This window comes from Trematomus bernacchii, unplaced genomic scaffold (genome assembly GCF_902827165.1).
Source record: "Trematomus bernacchii unplaced genomic scaffold, fTreBer1.1, whole genome shotgun sequence".
Taxonomy (NCBI): domain Eukaryota; kingdom Metazoa; phylum Chordata; class Actinopteri; order Perciformes; family Nototheniidae; genus Trematomus; species Trematomus bernacchii.
This window is the reverse complement of record NW_022987772.1, coordinates 2,254,782-2,278,584: the sequence shown is the minus strand read 5'-3', so window position 1 is coordinate 2,278,584 and position 23,803 is coordinate 2,254,782. Positions and strand designations below refer to the sequence as shown.

The 23,803-nt window shown below is 40.0% G+C and overlaps 2 protein-coding genes across 2 annotated transcripts in view; one reads left to right on the top strand and one right to left on the bottom strand.

Annotated features, from left to right (window-relative positions):
• Positions 1–759: 759 nt before the first annotated feature.
• Positions 760–23,803, bottom strand: part of LOC117496977 (protein FAM219B-like) — an 81,129-nt gene continuing 58,085 nt past the window's right edge. The window contains exon 7 of the mRNA XM_034148860.1: positions 760–835. The gene's annotated coding sequence lies outside the window, so the exon portion shown is untranslated. The remainder of the gene's footprint in view (positions 836–23,803) is intronic.
• LOC117496971 (protein NLRC3-like) overlaps positions 19,448–23,803 on the top strand; it is a 44,478-nt gene continuing 40,122 nt past the window's right edge. The window contains exons 1-2 of the mRNA XM_034148843.1: positions 19,448–19,598; positions 20,056–20,160. Coding sequence (XP_034004734.1) covers positions 19,474–19,598; positions 20,056–20,160 — 230 coding nt within the window. The 5' untranslated portion in view covers positions 19,448–19,473. The remainder of the gene's footprint in view (positions 19,599–20,055; positions 20,161–23,803) is intronic.

Genomic DNA, 23,803 nt, shown 5'->3' with positions numbered 1-23,803 from the left:
CACGGACTCAAGTATCTAGATGTGCTTTTAGTGGCTTTGTAGTTTCCCCACAACAGAGGCACATCCAAAACACCCTCCGTCTCATCATAACGTCTCCCAGTGTCCTGATGAATTCTCCTTCACTACTTCCTTTAATCCCAGATCATTATGTTATTATACCAGAACAGTTTCATCCCACAGGCCATCAGACTGTTGAACACCTGAGCTTTGGAAAGAACATCCAGAACATTCATCTGTTTGCATCTTATAGACTATTCTTGCACTAGTTCTATTATATTCTATTGTATTTGTATTTACTTGCACTCTTTACTACTTTTGAATCCAGGCTGAAGACTTTTCTTTTTGCCGCTGCTTTTAATTGAACTATTCACATCTTAACTTTTATTCATGTACCTGTGTTATTCAAGTTTTAATATCTTTTTAATGTTCTAATGTGTTTAATGCTCTTAATGTCTTTCATGTTTGTAAAGCACTTTGTATTCCCTTGTGTTGAATGGTGCTATATAAATAAACTTGCCTTGCACTATTTGATCTGTTTTACTGTGTTTCGCTGTTGGAGGAGCCTCAGATTTCCATTGACATATCTAAACTGTAGCTATGTACACATGACAATAAAAGCCTTGAATCTTGAACATTCTCATGGACATTAAGTAAGAGTGGTTAGGAAGAGACATAGGGCCTCATTTCTTCCACAATTCGATAAGTGATCTCACCTTAACGGCCTCCAGGATACGGATGGCGCTGGCCATGTCGTTCAGTCTCCGGCACGCTCTGAGCGCCGAGTCCACGATCTTAGCCTCGGGCACCAGGTCGTACCCGATCAGGGTGTTCATGCCTTCAGGGTTACATTCATTACAAAAACAAATGTATTACTTCAAAGAATTAGCAATCATTAGCAAGAGTCGTCTGAATTTAAGGTTCATGAAAAATACTTGAGGAGAAGATATTCGTCAGCTTTATTGTAGAGACTCAAGATCAATTTTCAAAAGATATACACTTCAATATAAATTAAAAAAGGCAGTTATACCAATGTTTCCACAGAGGTGACTGGTATCGTACTGAGACGAGGATTTGACAGCAGCACAATGACACATTCATAATATTGCCACAAGCCATTACAAAACATGAAATGGGACAATAAATATAATATGCATATCGTATGTGTGTGTCTTTGGTTCTTGAGTGCATTGGACCGTCAACCTAGTTATTTAAAAATGTTGAAGGGATCCTTTTTCAGAGTGTGGTGCGTTCAGGGACCCTCAGTAACTTTGACTATATCTGTGTGTAGTTCAGAGTGTGGTGCGTTCAGGGACACTCAGTAACTTTGACTATATGTGTGTGTAGTTCAGAGTGTGGTGCGTTCAGGTACCCTCAGTAACTTTGCTTATATCTGTGTGTAGTTCAGAGTGTGGTGTGTTCAGGGACCCTCAGTAACACAGTTGTGTGTGTGTGTGTGTAGTTCAGAGTGTGGTGCGTTCAGGGACCCTCAGTAACTTTGAGTATATGTGTGTGTAGTTCAGAGTGTGGTGCATTCAGGGACCCTCAGTCACTTTGATTATATCTGTGTGTAGTTCAGAGTGTGGCGCGTTCAGACCATGGATGTATCATAAGAACTGGATACAGCGTGGGAGGCGGGGCCTCATTCATTCCTATGAGAGTTGCTCATTCGCGGATGATGATAAAATGGCCCAACTTTTGAGAGAGCGAAACGTCACAGATTACCCGGCATGCCTGAGAAGTACCCGTATGTGCGCCCATAGCGCATGCGCAACTTTAACCATGCCCCCCAAAATGCTCGTTCACATCAAGCACGTCAATTTGCATACACGTAACAGCACCGCACGTTCATGACAGCATGGTAATGGTTTGTTATTATGATAGATTTGATATTAACGAGGCGGCAGTTAGCAGCTAGCGGTTAGCTAGTAATTATGCTAATTTACACATCAATCGTTATGTACTTTTATATTACGCTGTAACAGGATCTAGTGATATCCAAGCAACAGAGCTTCATTTAGCATGAAATAATTATTGCACTGTATATATATATATATATATATATATATATATATGTATGTATATATATATACAGTGCAATAAGCTTCTTAGTGCAATAAGAAGCTACAGGGACGTTAATGTACGTCGGTAATATTAACTTTATTTAATACAACATTTACGGTACAAGATTTAATCATACAGCCCATGTAGTATAATATTTTACAAATGATGAATTACAGCAAACATGTGCAATATATCCATTATTACAGCTCCGTGGGCTGGCAGTAAGGCGATATGGGTCCGTTCTTATTGTGCATCCATGGGTAAAGATAAACGCATGTAGTGCTGAACACGTCACATGAACGTGCCGGGCGGCGCGGTCCCGTGGGTTAGATGCGCGTTCATAATGCAGAGGGAAATAACTCTCAGAATAACGTTATTAGCACATTTTTACAACTTGAGGAACGAATGTTTTTAATCAGGGCTATACAAGTGTTCATACTGGGTAGTTTATTTAGTTTAAAAAAAATATCCAACGATTTACAGACCACTCTTTCCCCATGTAAGTCAATGGGAAAAAGTGTTTCCGGGCCTGGCAACCAAAAGGAAGTGTAGTACCGCCGTTTGGCCAGCACGAATATTTTCATCTGAGTCCGGCGCACTTGCTGGGGGCTTGGTGTGTGTGTGTAGTTCAGAGTGTGGTGTGTTCAGAGAGCCTCAGTAACTTGGACTATATCTGTGTGTAGTTCAGAGTGTGGTGCGTTCAGGGACCCTCAGTAACTTGGACTATATCTGTGTGTAGTTCAGAGTGTGGTGCGTTAGGGATCCTTTTAGTTTTGTTTTGGGTTATTTATTTAATATTATTCATATATTTTATTTAGCTTGACCTGGTGTTCTCATCTAAATGTCCTGCTGTGTCCTTTATTTGCATCTCTTGCCTGTACTATATTTAGAATAAGCAATAATAAGAAGAGCAACCATTATATTGCACCATTTTATCCAAACAATACACACAGTTTTGTTAAAAGTGGGAATAAAACCCAACTCCTAGAAACATTGGGGCTTATAACAACCAGAACACTTTTCCAGATTGACTGAAAATAGGTCTAACTTTTGACAGAATGTATTCTTTTGTCCACACTTTTCAATGAAACCCCAACTATAACCATAACATGAACCACACTATTAACAACAGAACAGAACTCCTCGTCCGTCTCCACCCGGCCGTGGGACTAACATCTGGAGGCCAATGGAGCTGAAAACATGACATACAGAGGTTCATATACAATGTTTTAAAATAATACAAGAGACACAAATATTAGAGTCATTGCGTGCCTATTGATTTGAACACCACCACAGAAGGACAGAAGAGTACTCTAAAGAAACACAGTAAAGAGAGAAGAGTACTCTAAAGAAACACAGTATAGAGAGAAGAGTACTCTAAAGAAACACAGTATAGAGAGAAGAGTACTCTAAAGAAACACAGTATAGACAGAAGAGTACTCTAAAGAAACACAGTAAAGAGAGAAGAGTACTCTAAAGAAACACAGTATAGACAGAAGAGTACTCTAAAGAAACACAGTAAAGAGAGAAGAGTACTCTAAAGAAACACAGTATAGACAGAAGAGTACTCTAAAGAAACACAGTATAGACTGAAGAGTACTCTAAAGAAACACAGTAAAGACTGAAGAGTACTCTAAAGAAACACAGTATAGAGAAAAGAGTACTCTAAAGAAACACAGTAAAGACAGAAGAGTACTCTAAAGAAACACAGTATAGAGAAAAGAGTACTCTAAAGAAACACAGTAAAGACAGAAGAGTACTCTAAAGAAACACAGTATAGAGAAAAGAGTACTCTAAAGAAACACAGTATAGAGAAAAGAGTACTCTAAAGAAACACAGTATAGACTGAAGAGTACTCTAAAGAAACACAGTATAGACTGAAGAGTACTCTAAAGAAACACAGTATAGAGAAAAGAGTACTCTAAAGAAACACAGTATAGAGAGAAGAGTACTCTAAAGAAACACAGTATAGAGAAAAGAGTACTCTAAAGAAACACAGTATAGAGAAAAGAGTACTCTAAAGAAACACAGTATAGACTGAAGAGTACTCTAAAGAAACACAGTATAGAGAAAAGAGTACTCTAAAGAAACACAGTATAGACTGAAGAGTACTCTAAAGAAACACAGTATAGACTGAAGAGTACTCTAAAGAAACACAGTAAAGACTGAAGAGTACTCTAAAGAAACACAGTAAAGACTGAAGAGTACTCTAAAGAAACACAGTATAGAGAGAAGAGTACTCTAAAGAAACACAGTATAGACAGAAGAGTACTCTAAAGAAACACAGTAAAGACTGAAGAGTACTCTAAAGAAACACAGTATAGACAGAAGAGTACTCTAAAGAAACACAGTATAGAGAAAAGAGTACTCTAAAGAAACACAGTAAAGACTGAAGAGTACTCTAAAGAAACACAGTATAGACAGAAGAGTACTCTAAAGAAACACAGTATAGAGAAAAGAGTACTCTAAAGAAACACAGTAAAGACTGAAGAGTACTCTAAAGAAACACAGTATAGACAGAAGAGTACTCTAAAGAAACACAGTAAAGACTGAAGAGTACTCTAAAGAAACACAGTATAGACAGAAGAGTACTCTAAAGAAACACAGTATAGAGAAAAGAGTACTCTAAAGAAACACAGTAAAGACTGAAGAGTACTCTAAAGAAACACAGTAAAGACTGAAGAGTACTCTAAAGAAACACAGTAAAGTTACACTTTCTCACACACACATAAATACAGCAGTAACCCTTTGTTTACATTTGAGATGTTCCCGCATGACTGTGGTGCTCCCGTGCCATTCAAGTTCGACTTTACACAGTTTGCAGGTAACACACTTTTTACTGTTGTGAAAGTGAAGTGCTCCCACGCTGTTGGAGATTTTAGTCTGACCGTGCTTCTCTACGCCTCCGCCATTTTTCAAATATTTTTTTTTGTGCCTGTTTTATCTTGTTTCAAGTTTCAAGTCTTTATTGTCATTGCACATTAGCTACATTGTAGCTATGGCAATGACAAACTGAAGTCACAGGCTCCTCCAACAGTGCAACATTTATACAGGACATAAAACAAATAAAACAGATAAAACAGTGCAAGAGAATGTTTTGAGATGTGCAAGTAAATACAAATAAAATAGAATAGAATAGAAATAGTGTAAGATGTTATGCAGCATGTTGATTATTCTCTCAGAGCTAAATACATGGTACTGGGGGAGAGATCTTCAGAGTTGGTCGGCAACCTCTGTGTCACCTCGTGTCTGCAGCACATGTTTTTGTCAATTCTCCGACCGTAACTTCATAATAAACCTTCAGTGTTTGCCATCAAGCTCCAGCTCTCCCATGTTTCACTCATGGATGTTTAATAAGAACTGGATACAGCGTTGGAGCCTCGTTCATTGTTATGAGAGCTGTTCATTGGCGCATGAGGTCAAAATGGCCTGACATTATCAAGAGCAAAACGTTACAAATTACCCATCATGCCTTTCTGTCGAGAGCATAGAGCATGCGCGGTTGAGTTTTCCCTTAAGCCCCGCCTCCAAACTCCCTCACTCGGCTCAGTAGAATGAATGGAGAGAGAAAATAAACCTGGATTCAGGTTTTAGCACATTTTACAACTTTAATACCTAATGATTCAAACAAGGGCTATACAAGTTTTATTAGTGAGTAGTTTATTTAGTTAAAATATTTACAGACATCTCATTCCCAATGTAGAACGTTGCTGTATTTACTTTGGTTAAAACGTTACTGTATTACTGCATCAAATATATTACAAATATGAAACACAAACAGTTATATTAGTAAAATAAGTATTTTGTTAACTGAAGGTTTGTATTAAGCAAGTTTTTATTGTGTTAACTGTATATGTTATCATGATTTTCAGATTTACTTTCTCTCTTTCTCTGTCCGTCTGTTTTAGAAACCGAAAGGAAGAGAGAGACGTCACAGCTGTCAGCAATGTGACAAATCCTTTACAAAACCTGGAAATGCACAGCTCCACCTGCGTATTCATACTGGAGAAAAACCGTACAACTGTGAAGAGTGTGGGAAAACATTCACTACGTCAGCTCATCTCAAAAGACATCACCATATTCACACTGGAGAGAAACCGTATAGCTGTGAAGAGTAAGGGAAAACTTTCACTCAATCAGGTGCTCTCAAAACACATCAACATATTCATACTGGAGAGAAACTGCACAGCTGTGAAGAGTGTGAGAAAACGTTCAATACAGCAGGTGAACTCAAAAGACATCATCGTATTCACACTGGAGAAAAACCGTACAGCTGTGAAGAATGTGGGAAAACTTTCACTCAATCAGGTGCTCTCAAAACACATCAACATATTCATACTGGAGAGAAACTGCACAGCTGTGAAGAGGGTGGGAAAACGTTCACTCAATCAGGTAATATCAAATCACATCAACTTATTCACACAGGAGAGAAACGGTACAGCTGTGAAGAGTTTGGGAGAACGTTCACTACATCAAGTGCTCTCAAAACACATCAACGTATTCATACTGGAGAAAAAACATATTGGTGTGAAGAGTGTGGGAAAACATTTACTCAATCAGGTGCTCTCAAATCACATTACCGTATTCACACTGGAGAGAAACCATAGTGGTGTGAAGAGTGTGGGAAAACGTTTTCTCAAAGTATTCACCTTAAACTCACCCCATAGTTTTGAACAACCATGAGAGCCAAGCTACCTGTTTTCTCCTCCTGATGTCCTGAGAGCTGTATTGTTATATTTTAAGAGTCTCTCTGAATTGAAGTCTGACTAACAGGACATTTGTAAACGCCTTCTAAAGACACATCTTTTTAGATTAGCTTTTTATTAGCAACCCCCGACTTTAAATGGTCTTTTAGTCTTTAATATTTACCTACACAGCAAATACCAAAGTGTTAAAATCCCAGAGTACTGATGACCAGAGTAGAAATGTTTACACTTTGGAGTAGAATGGACATAAAGTACACTTCTCAGAGTGCTCCAGAACCTCTCTTTGGTGTTGTTTCTTTGTGTGGTGTTGGTGTTGACTTGTGTAGTGTTTATTCTGGGATGATGGACTCCCTCAGAGTATATCTTTGCATTGAGTCTGTCTGGTCCGCATCGATCTTAGGTTTCGATTCGTCATCAGATAGGCCAAGCCTTCTCATTGGTTTAATGCAGCCTTGTGACCCTCGGCTTTTTGAAAATATTGTCCAGGAAAAGCGCGACCGTGACTGTTTCAGATTGATGCAAGAGTTATACATCCATGGATCGAACCCGGCAACATTTCTCCGCAGGACTGTAACGTTAGGTAAGTAGACACCAAGTGAATAATTCTGAATATTCATATTTGTCTTCTTGTTTTAATTTGTATAACTAAACAACTAAACACGATAACGTTAGCAAGTAGAATATTTGTGACGTTATTGTAGTGGTAATGTTAGCCGTAGTCAATCAGATTAATGTTATTCCGACAACGAAAGATGTATTTCTTTGCTATTTTAGCTGCCGCTCCCGTGTTAATTGTTAGGCTTCATTCACACTGACTCAGGGGGAAAACCGCTCCTCTTTCCAATCATTCGACAGGGGGTAACGTTACGGAAGTGCCGCAGCGGCCTTGAATAAATGTTTTTTGAATCCATAATCAACTCTAGTCTGCAGGCACCGTTTGAAATAATGAGACCGTTAACGTTAGCAGCTGTTAGCTTAGCTACCGCCAATTTACGTTACTCATGTAGAATGAATGATTTCGAAGCTCTCTAACTTCGCACTACATTTGGTATTGTACATGTGCAATAGACCAATTCCAGTTGTGGAGGAAGTTTCATATGATTTAAGTTAAGTAAAAGTACAAATACCACCCTGTGAATATACTATAAGTAAAAGGCCTGCACTTAAAACCTGACTTAAGTAAAAGTTTGCGAGTATAATCAGCTAAATGTACTTTAAGTATAAGTAAAAGCACTCATTGTGCAGTGAAATTGTCCCTGTCAGTGTTTTACTATTTTTGGGATGCTTTTAGGTTTTATATTACTGCTGCATTAATGTGTATGTTGCATTTGACTTCTGTTCATGGTAAATGGCCGAACTGATTTGATTTGCTATCAAAGGTTTTTGTCAGTGTCTGACCCATCCATCAAAATTCAGTCAGTTTTGATGACCTTTTTAAAGCACATTATGTGTTTGGGATCTCCTATGACCAGGCCTTAAACGGCATGTACACATTTTGCAGACCACCATCTACAACATTGATGTAAACTGGTTGCCATGTACATTTTTAGATGTTGATCATCCTGCTCGGTGATTGTTAGTCTTTCAAAACACTATTTTTGTCAGTTTACTTTGCACATTAGCACTAGTGTATGGTATTCCACGTTGTCCATTTGTTGTAACAGGATTTTGGAATGATGATCTCTAAAGTGTTTCCCTAGGCTAAAGAGGTCTAATGAGCAAATGTACACATATTTCCACCTGACCAATGTATTTTGTGGGTTGTTTGATGTTGCTACTGATTAGATGTTATATTTAAAACACATCAAAATCAAATTTTTGAAAATAAAGGTATTTTTTTTTTTAAAGAATCTGATGTGTACTTTATTTCCTGAAATGTTAATGATTCACCCCAAAATTGTTTGTTTGGTGTACATCAGCTAAAGACCACTGAAACAGTGTGAAAAATGACCATGGAGTACATGTTCTCTCTCAAAGTGTTGAATAATCAGCTCTGCACAGTGACACTAAAAGACTGACTAAGAGTACATTTTTAACTCTCTGAGGGTTCTAGGTATACACTGCACGTGTTGGAAAAAAACAGTGTCAAAAAAGTACCAGTTATAGTGTATATTTTGACTCCCAAAGTGTTCAAATCTAACTCTTTATTTGGAGTTTATATTTTACTCTTTTGACAGTGTTCAGAGAACACCAAACTCTTGGACCTATATACACCCCGAGACATGGTGTTAAATGTACTCTTATAGAGTACAATGTACATTGTGGTTTTTGCTGTGTACTTTTATATTGTTTCATTTATGTTATAGGTTTTAAAGGATTTTATCTTATATTAGTCATTTAACAGTTTCAATAGCAACATTTCTTTGTACGTTTTAAAAAATATTTTAATCGTTTAACCTTTATTAGAATTATGATGTTTTTATTGCTATTCATTTTAATTTGTATTTCTGTTGTACCTATATGTTCACTTTATTTTATAGGGTTTTATATTGTTGCATCTATTCATTGAGTCTTGTGTCTTTTCTTTTCGACAGAAATCATTTATTGTTTTTAGTGTATTTCATTTGTTATTATCATACCTTTTACCTCCTTGTTTATCTTAACCTGTTACAATGTTATATTTGTTATAAAATGTTAGTCTTTTCTTTAGATCTTTGATGCAAGAATGGTGAAAAGGAAAAATTGATTTGCCTGAGTATTTCACTTTATCCTTTGTGTGTGTCTCTATGGGTGGAGATAAAGGGTGTTTGCTTTTCAAATGGCCCCTGTTAAAGTAATTTGTCAAGTTGGGTTTATTCCAAATAGCTTGCATGATGCCATGTAGGCTAACATTTTATTTCAGGGCTGCTAGAAATGATATGCCTCATGGCCACATCTTTGTTTGCGGTCGCTCAGCAGGCTGGAGCCAGCTGACATGCTGCCCAGTTCTGCGGCAGTTTTCATGGACTCCACCATGACGTGGAACTGGGGTCCGAACAGCCCTGATTGGAGCATCCAGCAGCACTTTCCTCTATCTCCTCCGAAGCCTCTGAGGGCATGGAGGGCTGCTCTGATAGTCTCACTATGGAGTGAGCAGTGGCGAGACGTGAGCTTTATACCTAGGCCCTCTGACCCCCACCAATTCCCTCGAAAAAAAGGAAAAAAAATAGTTATTACGTCACAGCGTATACTTCAGCGGAATACCAAAACAACGGCCCAGGGTGCAAAACGCATCAATGACAGCGACCCTCTACCACACAAAACAACACCTGTCAACCCAATTTGTGTTCTTTGACATTGAAAATGATATTGCATTGTGTTTGTTACTTTCGTTGCAGTTGTATGTCTTAAGTGTAATTTGGCATGCTTTTATTTTGAAGGCGAGTTCACGCTGTTGACAGGAAGTTGTTGTTGCTATGGAAACAAGAAAAGTTTCACAGCGGGCGGAACTTGTCATAAAGTCCGCGATAATAAAACCCACCCATTTAGAGGGAAGATATGATTGGTCAATTGTACTGTCATTTGACATTACTCTCTCGTTCAGTTACTACTCTGTGAATCGCAGAGAGGGCCAGACGAGCTTCTTTCATGTAACCCTTCACATTCAACAGAGACTGAACAGGCAGATTCGAAGGATTTATTTCTTTGGAAATGTTATTTTAAATACAATTAAATCAAGTTTTTTTTCGGTAAAACTAATGAAAAATATAACAAAAATAATATTAAAAAAATATATATATTTTTTAAATGTTTTTAAATATTATTTCTTAGAATATCTTAGGCCCTCACAGAGGGCCTAGAGGGCCCTGACGGCTCGCCACTGGGAGTGAGACTATCAAAAAGCAAGGGACGCCGTGCGGCGACCGTGCTGGCCTGCTTCACCCCAAACAATGCCGTCAGGTTCGGCTCCAGGGGAGGCGCGGTCGGAAAACCAACATCCGTCAACTATGGAGCCAAAATTGGGTCAATATTACATATTAGATAAATAATTTCTAAATTGCAGCCAGATTAATGTTGTGGATGTTGTTTCAAAAGTTCCGGTGTTTAACAGTCTTATTGCCTGTGGGATGAAACTGTCCCTGAGTCTGGTGGCTTTAGTCCGGATGCTGCGGTACCGCCTGCCAGACGGCACCAGACAGAACAGTTTGTGGCTGGGTGATGGGGGTCTTTTGTAATACTGAGTGCTTTCTTCCTGAGCCACTGGGAGTAAAGATCCTCCATGGATGGCAGCTCCGTCCTGGTGATGTGTTGTGCAGTTATCACCACTCTCTGTAAAGCCTTACGATTGAGGGCGGTGCAGCTGCCGTACCAGGCCGTGATGCTGCCAGTCAGGATACTCTCTATGATGCACCTGAGGACATGCAAATATGTTTGTTGTCTACTACAAAGATCACCAATGATCTTAAAACTAAATATATATATATATATTTAGTTTTACATTGTGATGCAAAACACCCTGTTTGTGTATTAATTCATTGCTTTACAGTTTTTCTCGATTGCTAATGTTACGGGTCCCCGATATGAGGACCACAGTAACAGTTATGATACCTGTAATGAGCAGGTGAGACAGGAGCAATGAGGACACGGGTTATTTGGTTTCCTTCCAGATTGCTTCTACTGGTAGTTTTATTACACAAACATATTTAAACATCTTAATTCTCTTATGCATTTCAGTGTATTTACTTAATCATTCACTTTTCTGACAGCTCCATCAACACACATCCACTGTCAATAACCCCTTCTGTGACAAACACACATTTAAGCTGAACTTTACATTCACTAATCTTTTGTACCTTTCATACATCTTGTTTTACAGTATTAAACCTGTATTAAATATCCCTTGAAACTGTAATTTCGACTATTACCCTTCTGCCATTCATTGCAGGTCACTAAAATGCATTTAAACTAGAGAATCATAATGCTACAAACACTACAGCATACTTGTGTAACAAACATTCAGTATAACACTACCTAAACTATACCTTTCATAAGGTGCATATTTATTCATAACTTCATTCATAACTACACATGTATGGAAATATTTAGTGGGCGGGAGCCTTCAGACACACTGGGTGTTTCTCAATCGCGAGTAAAGCTGCTGCAGAGCCACTATTTCAAGCATACTTCGTCATCGAGTGCCGCCGAAGTACTGTTCCAATCTCCAGTATACTAGGAAATCTACCGAGCCCGGCGTACTTCGTTAGGAGAAATTTCGAGGCTGCCCATGTGTAGACTCCGTGGTCTTAAAATCCCCACAATGCTTTGCGCACGGACCAATTTCCCCAAATCTGTGGCGGAAAATGTAAGGCGGGGCCTCTAATATGACGCACACCTGCACACTTGCTGTTCCACTCTTTGTTTTCCGAATGCCAGGAAGTATTCTTGCCTCGCTTCTGAAGCAAGATGCTCGGCAGACATGTGCTACCAAGCAAGTGTACTCGCGATTGAGAAACACCCAGAATCTCACTCGCACCATCTCCGTGTCAGACCACGTTATCCCCAACATGGCGCCGCACGGGGAAAGCTAAGCTAATACGCACACACATTCATACTCTTTTAAACATGTAAACAGCGCTACAAATACTCCACACTCCAATTGATCTCATTCTAACTAATGTTCCCTATAAATACCCATCTGTGGGAGTATTTGCAAATGATGTGAGTGACCACTGTGTTGTAGCCACAATTAGGGACACTAAGGTCCAAAAGGTTAAACCTCGTATTATTATTATGAGACACATAACACATTTTGTGGATCAGGGTTTTGTTCATGATCTGTTTGGGTTTGATTGGGGACAAATCGATCTGTGTGCTGATGTAGAAACTGCATGGTCTTATTTTTATCTTGGTTTTATGGAAATTATAGATAGACATGCACCCCTACGTACATTTAGAGTAAAGGGACGAGACAATCCTTGGTTTTCTGCTGAACTGTCCAGTCTCCTGCATGAGAGAAACAAGGCCTGGGCAAAGGCTAGGAAATCAGGCTCAGAGGTAGAATGGCTGCGTTTTAGGCAGCTAAGAAATAGCTTCACTTCACAGGTCAAAAGTGCTAAGTCAAAGTACTATTTGTCAGTTACTACAGAAAACCTAAATAATCCCAGGAAATTTTGGAAAGCCATAAAATCGATATCCACCGGTGAGATCCGAAATGAGCTACCTCCGTGCATTACCACAGCATCTGGCTCTATATCGGACAGGGCTACTATGTTAAATTGTTTTAATGAGCATTTTGTGTCCTGCGGTTCTATGTTTGATTCTGTGACTAACTCTGCTTCTGTGAACACCACAGTCTGTGACTCTGAACAATGTGGTCTGGAAAACCCTTTCAGTTTTACTCCTTTTACTGTAAATGTTGTTCATGAAGCATTATCTAAGTTAGATCCTAAGAAACCAGCTGGCCCGGACAACGTAGAACCTTTCTTTTTAAAGATAGCTGCAGATTTTATTGCTCCACCTCTTACTTCTCTTTTTAACCTCTCCCTCAGCACAAACACAATTCCTAAAGTATGGAAGTCAGCGTATGTCCTGCCACTACTAAAAGGAGGGGAGGCAACTGTTTTAAATAATTATAGGCCAATCTCTAAATTGTCAGTTCTGGCTAAGGTTCTTGAACGCCTAGTGAGTGAACAGGTAAAGGAGTTTTTATGTAAAAATAATATCCTGTCTAAACATAAGTCAGGCTTCAGAAAGCAACATAGCACCATCACTGCGACAATGAAAGTGGTGAATGACATTACAAGTATTTTAGATAAAAAGCAGAGTTGTGCAGCTCTATTTATTGACCTTTCCAAAGCGTTTGACACCGTCGATCATCGCATCTTAAAGCAGAGGCTACTCAGTATTGGCTTATCCAGCCATGCAATGGGGTGGTTTGTGAACTACCTCTCTGAAAGGTCCCAATGTGTTCACTTTGATGGGAGGTCTTCTGAGGGGTTGAACATTGCTAATGGTGTTCCTCAGGGTTCTGTTTTAGGTCCACTTTTATTCTCCATCTACATCAATAGTTTAGGTGAAAATGTGGATGAAGCTACTTTACATTTTTATGCGGATGATACCGTGATGTACTGTGCAGGTCCCTCCATTAAGGAGGCGGTTGTTAAATTACAGGCTGTTTTTAACATTATTCAGACTCAGCTCTCTGAACTAAAGCTTATTTTAAATGTTGAGAAAACCAAGGTAATGCTCTTTTCTAAAGCTAAAAAGACTCCAGAGACTGCTTTGGATATTGTTACTATGCAAGGACAAGTACTCCAAGTGGTTAGCTGTTATAAATATCTTGGTATCTGGCTTGATGATTGTCTTACTTTAAAACTTCAGGTCACTAATCTGCTTAAAAAGCTGAGGGTCAGACTAGGTTTCTTTTTCAGAAACAAGTCCTGTTTCTCTTTTGAAGCCAGAAAAAGGCTAGTCACTGTGACCTTTTTACCTGTGCTAGACTATGGTGATTTGATCTATATGAATGCACCTGCCAATTGCCTGGAAAGGTTAGATGCCGCCTATCACAGTGCTCTGAGATTTGTTACTAACTGTAAAGCACTTACTCATCACTGTACCCTGTATGCCAAGGCAGGTCTGCCTTCACTTACTGTTCGGAGGCTCAGTCATTGGTACATATTCATATATAAAGCCATGCTGGGTAAACTACCGACTTATATCTGCTCTTTGATCTCACGGAGAGTGGCAAGTAGCTATTGCCTGAGATCCCAGGATGTGTTCTTATTACATGTGCCAAGTGCTAGGACTGTTCTAGGTACTAAAGCTTTTATGTGCGCTGCTCCTCTAGCTTGGAACACTATGCAAAAAACATTGAAACTGAGCATTTTGATTCCCTTGCATCGTTTTAAAGCACGGCTGGATGAAATGTTATTGAATACCTGTCACTGTAAATAGGTTGCTAATGTATACCCCTGTAATTATGTTGTGATGTCCTTTTGTTTTCTGTTGTTTTTATGTGTAACTAATGTACCGCAGGTCTCCCTTGAAAAAGAGATCGTTGATCTCAATGGGATTTTTTAACCTGGTTAAATAAAGGCTACAAACAAACAAACTTTAGTGGGCCGTCACACCATATACGCGAACATTATGGGGGGGTTCATATGATTTTTGCACCTTTTACCAACCTGTAATGAGCAGGTGAGACAGGAGCAATGAGGACACGGGTTATTTGGGCCCAATCCCAAACCACCCCCTACACCCTACCCCTACACACTACCCTTCCATTTGCGCGTTCGCGCGGAGGGTCCGCCACATTAAGTGCTGTTCCAAACCAACGAGTGTGGAGCGGTGTGGAGAGGGAGTGGGCTATCAAGCCCTCAAACAGCGAGTCTGCAGCGGTGCTGACTTGAGATCGGTCTCTACCTGACCGGAGTCACGCTGTGTGTGTCCATCAGGAAACACGCTGTTAAAAAGTAGTTCCAGCAAACATCCACTGATAAACTGCGATGTTAACAACCTCATGATAACCTCATATTTTTTTAACTTAGGATCGTACATGTGGTTAGTCTAGAAAAAGGTAAATGTGTGCATTTTATTATAAAGTTGTGTAAATATACAGACTGTTGCAAAAACTAAGAAGCTTATAAACATCAGGTTTAAAACTAAAAGAGCTTTACAAAAAAGTAACACAATTAAAGATGTTTGGAGTTTTATTTGAGTTATTAATTTACATTTTTTGTCTAAGAGATGCTGATTTGAAACCGTTATTACATACAGTTACGGCATTTCCTGTTTCTGCCGGAGAAAGGGGAGGCCGTCCCAAAGCTTGCCGCTGTATTTACTCCCTCCATCCGACAGGAGGGAGCCTCGTTGAGCTGCGAGTGTGGCTACAGACGGAGTTCACTCCGTCACGGAGGGGTAGGGTCGAGGGAGTGGTTTGGGATTGGGCCGTGGTTTCCTTCCAGATTGCTTCTGAGGAAACACCGGAAGTCCGTCCCTCTAACCAGTCCCCGGAACACAAACGTTCCGCCATACTACTAAATGCATTGCTCAACCCCGTTAATTAAATGAAAATAGACAGATGTACAAAGTAAAGGCATATTCTAACTCTAAATAATAATAATAATTATATTAATGTGGTCACACATCCCAGGGGTGCCACACTAACACACTCAAATTATACATAAAGCACAATTATTTTAAGTGACACTCAAAGAGCAAAACATCAGCTCAAATCTCCAAAACTCTAAACACGTTTTCAGCTTTTCACACAATTTGCAAATCAACATGGCACTTTTTGCAAACCACTGCACACATTTCTCCACGTAAGACACAGGAATCTGACATAAAGTCACGTGTTAGCTGGTTTCAAACACTGATATTCAAAATGCCTCACACATGGACCAATGATCAAGAAACACGTTCCACCTGACCAAACACCTGATAGCATAATTGTTGGCTCATCAATCAGGATGTTAGCACTATAAAAAGACCACAGGTGAGAACTTTCTTACAGCAACAATGGAAGCCAACATGGAAGCAAGAGCAAGAGGAAGAGGAATAGCTGGGCTGAGAGTGAGAGGAGGAGGAAGAGGTGGGTGAGAGTGAGAGGAGGAAGAATGAGAGGTAGAGGTAGAGCTGGAGGGAGAGGACGTGGACAAAGAAGAATACTCCTAATGAAATGAAATGTTGTCAACCATGGTTTGACGATGAGAGAGGCTGGACAGAGGTTTCAGCCTAATCTAAGCCGATGTACTGTTGCCTCTGTAATCTGGACACTTAGACTTGAACACAGGTTAGTTACCAGTAGCTCTGCATAATTCATGATATATCAGTGCTTATATCTGTTTTGTGAAACGTATTTATTTCATTACTGTAATTGAATTGTTGGCATGTTGCATACTATAACTGTACAAAAATCCTGCACAATTTACTGTGGTAAACTTACTTTTATGGAACACACACACTGACCAACCACGATGTCTTTGTTGTTTATCTGAAGGACTGAGAAAAAAAGAGGTGCAGGAGGAACGCTAAGGATTTTCAGAGAGGCACAGGAAGCAGCAGTTACAAACTGGGTTTTGGCAAACAATGCCATCACACTTAGAGAGATCCGAAGCATAGTAAATATGTGCTGAGATGCATGTTGCACAATGTTATTTTTGAATAAAATATGATTTTTTTCAACAACTCATTTGTATTTCTTCATTTTCTGTGTTTCTGTATACTCAAGCAATCTTTCTCTGCAGAAACCTCTATGTACAGAGCATAGCCCATACAAGATGAAAGTGCTTTAGATTACGCTCAGCAGTGTGTAGTTCGGTGTTCAAACAATCTAGTATTATGAATGAAGTGTGTTATATTTGGTGAAAAAGTTTGCATTTGGTAAGTGTTTATGTAGTTTTGAGTGCAGTTCTTCATTTAGCAGGAGAAATTAGGTGTTTTGCACTTTTCTTTTAACAACTTTTTTTTCTCAGTTTTTCACAAATACAGTATGTCCAACATTTCTGACAAAAAGTTGCAAACCCCCCAAATCCCACCCCCGTCCTCCTCCAGGTGGTTTTCCCCAGTGAATAAACAAACATACGACAAAAATAAATGAATGGTCATAGAAATAAAATATAAAAAATATATAAATACAAGTAAAATAAATGAAAAAAATAGAAATAGACCAAAATAAACACATACAACAAAAATAATGACGATAATAGACAGTATACGAGTAAATAATCAGATATAATAAAACATTGCACACATAACCCAAACAAACATTTTAGTTTATGCTATTCTTATTGCCAGCCTTCTAAACCCTTAGTGTGACAAGGTACGTAACAACTTCAAGCCCACAATTAAGGACCCCAGAGTGCCCAGGTCGGGTGTTTTGCACTTTTGGTGTGTGGATTTGTGAATTGTGTTTAGTGTTCTGAGAAACTGAGCAATTACAAAAGAAATGTGTGTTAGCAATTGAGAAAAACTGTAAACTTTTTTTTCTTTCTTTCATTTAAATTCGGCACCCGATTCAGAGAATCACCCAACTAATGTTTGCTAGCTAAATAGCTGACTCAACAGCACACTGACAGGGTAATCATAAAACGGCCTCTAGGTTAACTTGTTTTCTACATGTTAACACTGTGGACATTCATTTTCTTCAGCAGACAGTAGCTAGCAGTTTTCGACAGATACAGCCCACTCAAAAATATATTGTTTCATATCAAATTAATTGATATATATATATTGATTGTACACTTTACTAATATAATAGTTTTTTATGGACAACTTTATCATTAAATCTCGTCCAACTAATCTTGCTGCTGTCACTCCTCGGCTCTTGGTAGTTCAGGTAATGATCAAACCTGGCAACTCCGGGCTTCCTGGCAGCTGTCAATCAAAGTCCAGTGGCTCCGCCCCAAAGTGTCAGAAGCTTTTCACGCGCGCGCAGACAGACTCCGCAGGCTGAGGAGGTTCAATATGGACTCCAGGATACTCTGCAACTTCTACAGGTGCACCATAGAGAGTATCCTGACTGGCTGCATCACGGCCTGGTACGGCAGCTGCACCGCCCTCAATCGTAAGGCTTTACAGAGGGTGGTGAAAACTGCAGAAAACATCACCAGGACGGAGCTGCCATCCATGGAGGACCTTTACTCCCAGCGGCTCAGGAAGAAAGCCCAGGCCATAAGACTATTAAACACCTGAACTTGAAACAACATCATAACATAATATAATCATTCCAATCACTTGCACTATTTCACTATTTCACTTTTTAACTATTTTTCCTTTTGTATTTACTATTTACTTGCACTATTTTTTTCTGTTTATCTGTTTTATTGTGTTGCACTGTTGGAGGAGCCTGTGACCTAAGATTTTCATCGTCATAACTACACTGTAGCTATGCACGTATGACCAATAAAAGCCTTGAACCTTGAACCTTGAGTACTTCTCCCAGTGCTGCTGATGAACAGAGGGAGGGGCTGCAGACAGGGAGGGACAGGTGATAGTGATGAAGCCAGACTCCATTTTACAATTCGACAGAGCAGGAGCAACAGGGTGAGTGTTGGTCACTCTATTATTACTCTGTTATACTGTAGGCCTATGTAAAAAAAAAACAGTTTTTACAGACTTGATAAAAAATCAGCAACTTAGAGTCAAGTGTGACTTTTTCAATATGCCTGCACTTCACCTCCAAGGTGCGCAATAAATTATTGCGCAATCTATGCCTGTGAGCGTGCTGTGCGAGCCGAGATGATGTGTTATTATGTGGTGTGCGTAGTTGAACCGTTTCATATTTAAGTTTGTAGCAAGTAGAGGGCTGCTGCTGTGTGTGTGGTGTGTGTGTGTGTGTGTGTGCGTGCGTGCGTGCGTGCGTGTGTGTGTGTGTGTGTGTGTGTGTGTGTGTGTGTGTGTGTGTGTGTGTGTGTGTGTGTGTGTGTGTGCTTGCACGCATATGCTCGTGCATTAGTTTTTAAGACCCCCATAAAGCTCAGATTATAACTCGAACCTTGGACTGCAGTAATCAGAAGTTCAGCGCACTCCCTCACTGAGCCACGGCCTCCTATGATAGTTACATGAGCAACCTGTGAGAAGTCTGACTTATGTGTTGTATTGAAACCAAGGTTTGTCATTATGATGTTTTTTATTCAATTGTAATGCAAAATTGTGTGTGTGTGTGTGTGTGTGTGTGTGTGTGTGTGTGTGTGTGTGTGTGTGTGTGTGTGTGTGTGTGTGTGTGTGTGTGTGTGTGTGTGTGTGTGTCTGCAGTGTTACTGGTGCATCTGTCAGACTGGAGAAGATGAGTGATTCAAAAGATGAGGAGGAGGACACATCTTCCGTCTCCAGCTCTCTGTCTCTGAAGAGTGACGGGTCTATTGACTTACCTCCAGCATTCAGTAATCAACCACAGCCCTCAGACCAGAAGTAAGAGTCTGTTTCTCCTTCAAACTGACCTGAACTCTCTTGATACGTTTTGCATGGTGGTTTGAGCCTGGCACAAGAATGAAGGGAGTACTCTAAAGAAACACAGTAAAGTACAGAAGAGTACTCTAAAGAAACACAGTAAAGTACACTAAAGAAATGCATTAGAGAAAAGTAAAGAAGATCTTCTTCCTTGGTTCCTTGGCTTCATCAGCGACAGAAAATAAACTACTTTAGTGAAATCCTTCTGACACTCGGAATGTAGGACTTTGTGTTAAGTTAAGTGAATAAAATACAAACATGTCAAACTATTGATCCTCACAAATGAATTGTAAAGACTGAAACCTGCAAGCATGACTCAAAAACAGAAAGTTCAGAGCAAGTCCAAAAATCTTTAATCAGGTTCAGCTGCTCTTTTCAAAATCCAATGATGTGTGTAAAACATTTTCTGTTTCTGCAGACGGAGAGCAGAGTCTCCAGTCCCCAGCTGTCTGTCTCTGAAGAGTGACCGGTCTACAGACAGACTTCTGGACTTCAGGGATCAACCTGGACCCTCAGAAACAAAGTAAGAGTCTGTTTCTCCTAGGGGTGCATACCAGTACCCGGTATTACTGAAATACCGGTTACTGGCGGCTACGGTATACCGTACCAAAATCAGATCAGGTTTTCGATACTCTAATTAATCTTTACATTTTTTAATAAAGTGAGGTTAAATATCCTTAAACTTGCGCCCAAACCGTCGAAAACGACGATCTCAATTTTGCCGTGAAACTCCACAAATGAGTCACTGTGGAGTGTGGGCCGTGCCATATTGTTGAGATTGCGCGTCTTGCAACGACTTCGCTGATTGCCGTGATTGCCAAGCAACGGTCTTCACCTTCCTCCCGAACGTCTGAGCCTTTCAGTTGGCTTTCGTTTTTACATTAGCTCGATGTCGGCACGAAAATCTAAAGTGTGGCTGCATATGACTGCCACTCTGAATGGTGGGGTCTGTAACCACTGCAAGAAGTTTATTTCTGGGAAAGGCGGCAACACATCCAACCTCTCAAAACATTTGCTACTGTCATATAAAATTAGAGTACAGGAATGTACAGTCTTCAAGCCCGTGTTGTCAAACGTGTTTTTCATTGTTTGTTCAGTACTAAAAGGTTGAAGACCCACAATTGAATGTAATATTCATTTGACATGTTAACTATATCATAAAGCGCTTCATGGGAGTAATTGCGGGATGATTCAATTTTTCCCTTATCAAACATGAAAGTCTCACGATATGTATCGGTCGAGTATCGGTATCGTTCAGTGGTAGCGGTATCAGTATCGGTATCTTAAAAGCATCAATGATATGCAACCCTAGTCTTCCCCCCCCCGCTAACCATAGCTCTGTCTGAGCGGTAGCATGTTAGCCGGTCGAGCTGGATGGCAGAGTCCGGGATGTTATCACTTAGCCATGTTTCTGTGAAAACGTACACACAGCATTCTCTCAACTCACTCTGGGTCGACCAGAGAAGTCTTATGTTGTCCATTTTATTGTTCAGAGAGCGTACATTTGCCATGTGAATGCTCGGAATAGCGGGCCTGTGTAGCCTAGCCTCCGCGCTTACCCCTCTTCTGCTTCCTCTCACACCGCCTGCGGTGTCTCCTTTTCAGCTTGGGGGTAGCGCTCCACGGCGTGGTCGGGCAGAGTATTCCGAGGCCGCTAAGTTCCTCTGCAAGCGTAGCGTTTGGTTTGTTGTTATTTTCTTGACCAGCAAGAACTCGCGACTGTACTGTATACTCCTGACTGTGCTGTCGGTCTGGGTGGTTGACTGACCTGAAGAGGATTCAGTGTTTATGTTATCTGATCATCTAAACTGTTATTTCGTAATTACATGAGCGCAGTACAGAAATAAAGAGGAAGAAAGTTAACCAGTTGAGCCCTGAGCCTGTTTTTCAGGCCTCAGGTTCGAAAATGACATTCCCAGAACAATTGACTATATCTTCACTTCTAAAAGGGCTAAATGAATAATCTTTTTTCTCAAAGCAATGATAAACCTGTGAGTTGGATGTAGAAAAGTCAGAATCAATATAGATGTTTTTTATATTTTAAAGTAAATTCAGATTGAACATAATAAAACATTTAAACTATAGTGTCCGTCCATTACTTATAGTGAAAACCACCCTTGAATGATGGGATAGTAGACTAAAAGCTTTCGGAATCCAAACTACAGTGGCAAGCCGTCGGGGCCCTCTCGGCCCTCTCTGAAAATAAAACAATTATAGTTATATTTTTCATTAGTTTTAACAAAATAACTTGATTTAATTGTATTTAAAATGATATTTCCAAATAAATAAATCCTTAGAATCTGCCTGTTCAGTTTCTGTTAGAATGTGAAGGGTTAAATGAAAGAAGCTCGTCTCTGCGAGTTACTGTGAAGATAGGAGCTGATTGGTGGTCCAGCTGTAAATTCACAGAGGGCCCGTTATAGTAACCCAACGAGAGAGTATTATCAAATGACAGTATAATTGACAAATCATATCTTCCCTCTAAATGGGTGGGCTTTATTTTCGTGGACGTGATGACAAGTTCCGCCCGCTGTGAAGTTGATGCATGTGTGTTATAGTGGTGCAGTGATGCGTCCTAAAACCCGGAAGTAAGCTGCGCATGGGTTCCCTCGACAAAAAAGCAATGGGATTTGTCCATAGGATTTTGGAAAATAGCTCGAAATAAGGTCTGTGGAAAATGAACCTGTTAGATAAATGCACGTTTTGTTCAGCCGGATAATATCCACATGTCTACCCTACTTTTATATTTTTTTATTAGCATAAGTTTGTTCATGATGGCTTATGATAGTGATGACATCGTTGCGAAATTATTAACCGAGTCATTTTCAAGATTGAGTTACAATGATAAACTGGAGTGGCAAAGGATCAGCTGCATGACCCCGCCATCAAGTGCTTCATCCAAAAGGACAGGAGGATGGACTTTGTGTTTAAGTGATTTGATCATCAAAGGTAGGCCTAAGCAATTTTCAATGTGGGCCGCCGTGCCGACTTAATTCATTTTTAATTGTTACTTGGCTGTGGTTGCCCTGTCAAGATAGGTGTTTATATAAATGGTGTTGTTTTGTGTGATAGAGGGTCGCTGTCATTAGCCGCGTTCACACCAAGTACTTTGCCGTACTAAGTGCCGGCACTCAGTGCCCCGGCACTTATTACCCCAGGGCACTTAGTACAGATCGCATTCACACCGGAATAAATTCCCTGAGGGAAGATTACGCAAATGAGCCGCTGATGTCACTTCGTCTTCTTCTGATTTGGGTTTACTGGCAGGCCGCAAACAACTTCACGGCGTATACTGCCACCCGGAGTCCCCGGCCGGAAGTCCCCGGAGTCGGGGACTGGCTTCAGTAGAAGCTGCTGGGACTCCCAGCAGCTTCTACTGAAGCCTTCTGAGTAAATCGCCAGAACGCCGACACCTCCTCATCTCCACCGCTCCCATGTTTTATTTTTTGTTGCCATAAGTTAGTCTCTCTGCGTTTGTGCGCTGGGTGAATGCTAATGCTAATAATGCTAATGCGAGGATAATAAAATGGCGGCTCTACAAGGAAAGTACCATCTCTCAGCAGGCACTAAAAATGGGGGTAAAAGTTCCCGGGATTTAGTGCTCTTTTTGGTGTGAACGCGACATAAGGGGTACTAACGGAACTAAACGCGAAAAGTACGGTGAAAAGTACTCCGGTGTGAACGCGGCTATTGATGCGTTTTTTTTTTTTTTTCGAGGGAAGGGACAAAAGTCACGGCTCACCACTGCCAAACTATAACATATCATAAGTACCCTGTATCAAGATTTATGCAAAATAAGTTACATTTGATATTTTTTGAGAGATTTAGAAGAAAAAAAACACTTCTGGGGTCATTTGGGTGCATTTTCCATATCTCTGGACCCCGTTGGTCGATTTTGATGATTGACACCTCTTTTTAACCGTTAGAGCCAATAGAATCGAGGGGAAGTTCCTAAAATCCATGTAAACATTACCCATTGGTGAATGAGTGATGCGTAAAGAAATGTGTGTTAGCAATTGAGAAAAACTGTAAACTTTTTTTTAATCCTTTCATTTAAAATCGGCACCCGATTCAGAGAATCACCCAACTAATGTTTGCTAGCTAAATAGCTGACTCAACAGCACACTGACAGGGTAATCATAAAACGGCCTCTAAGTTAACTTGTT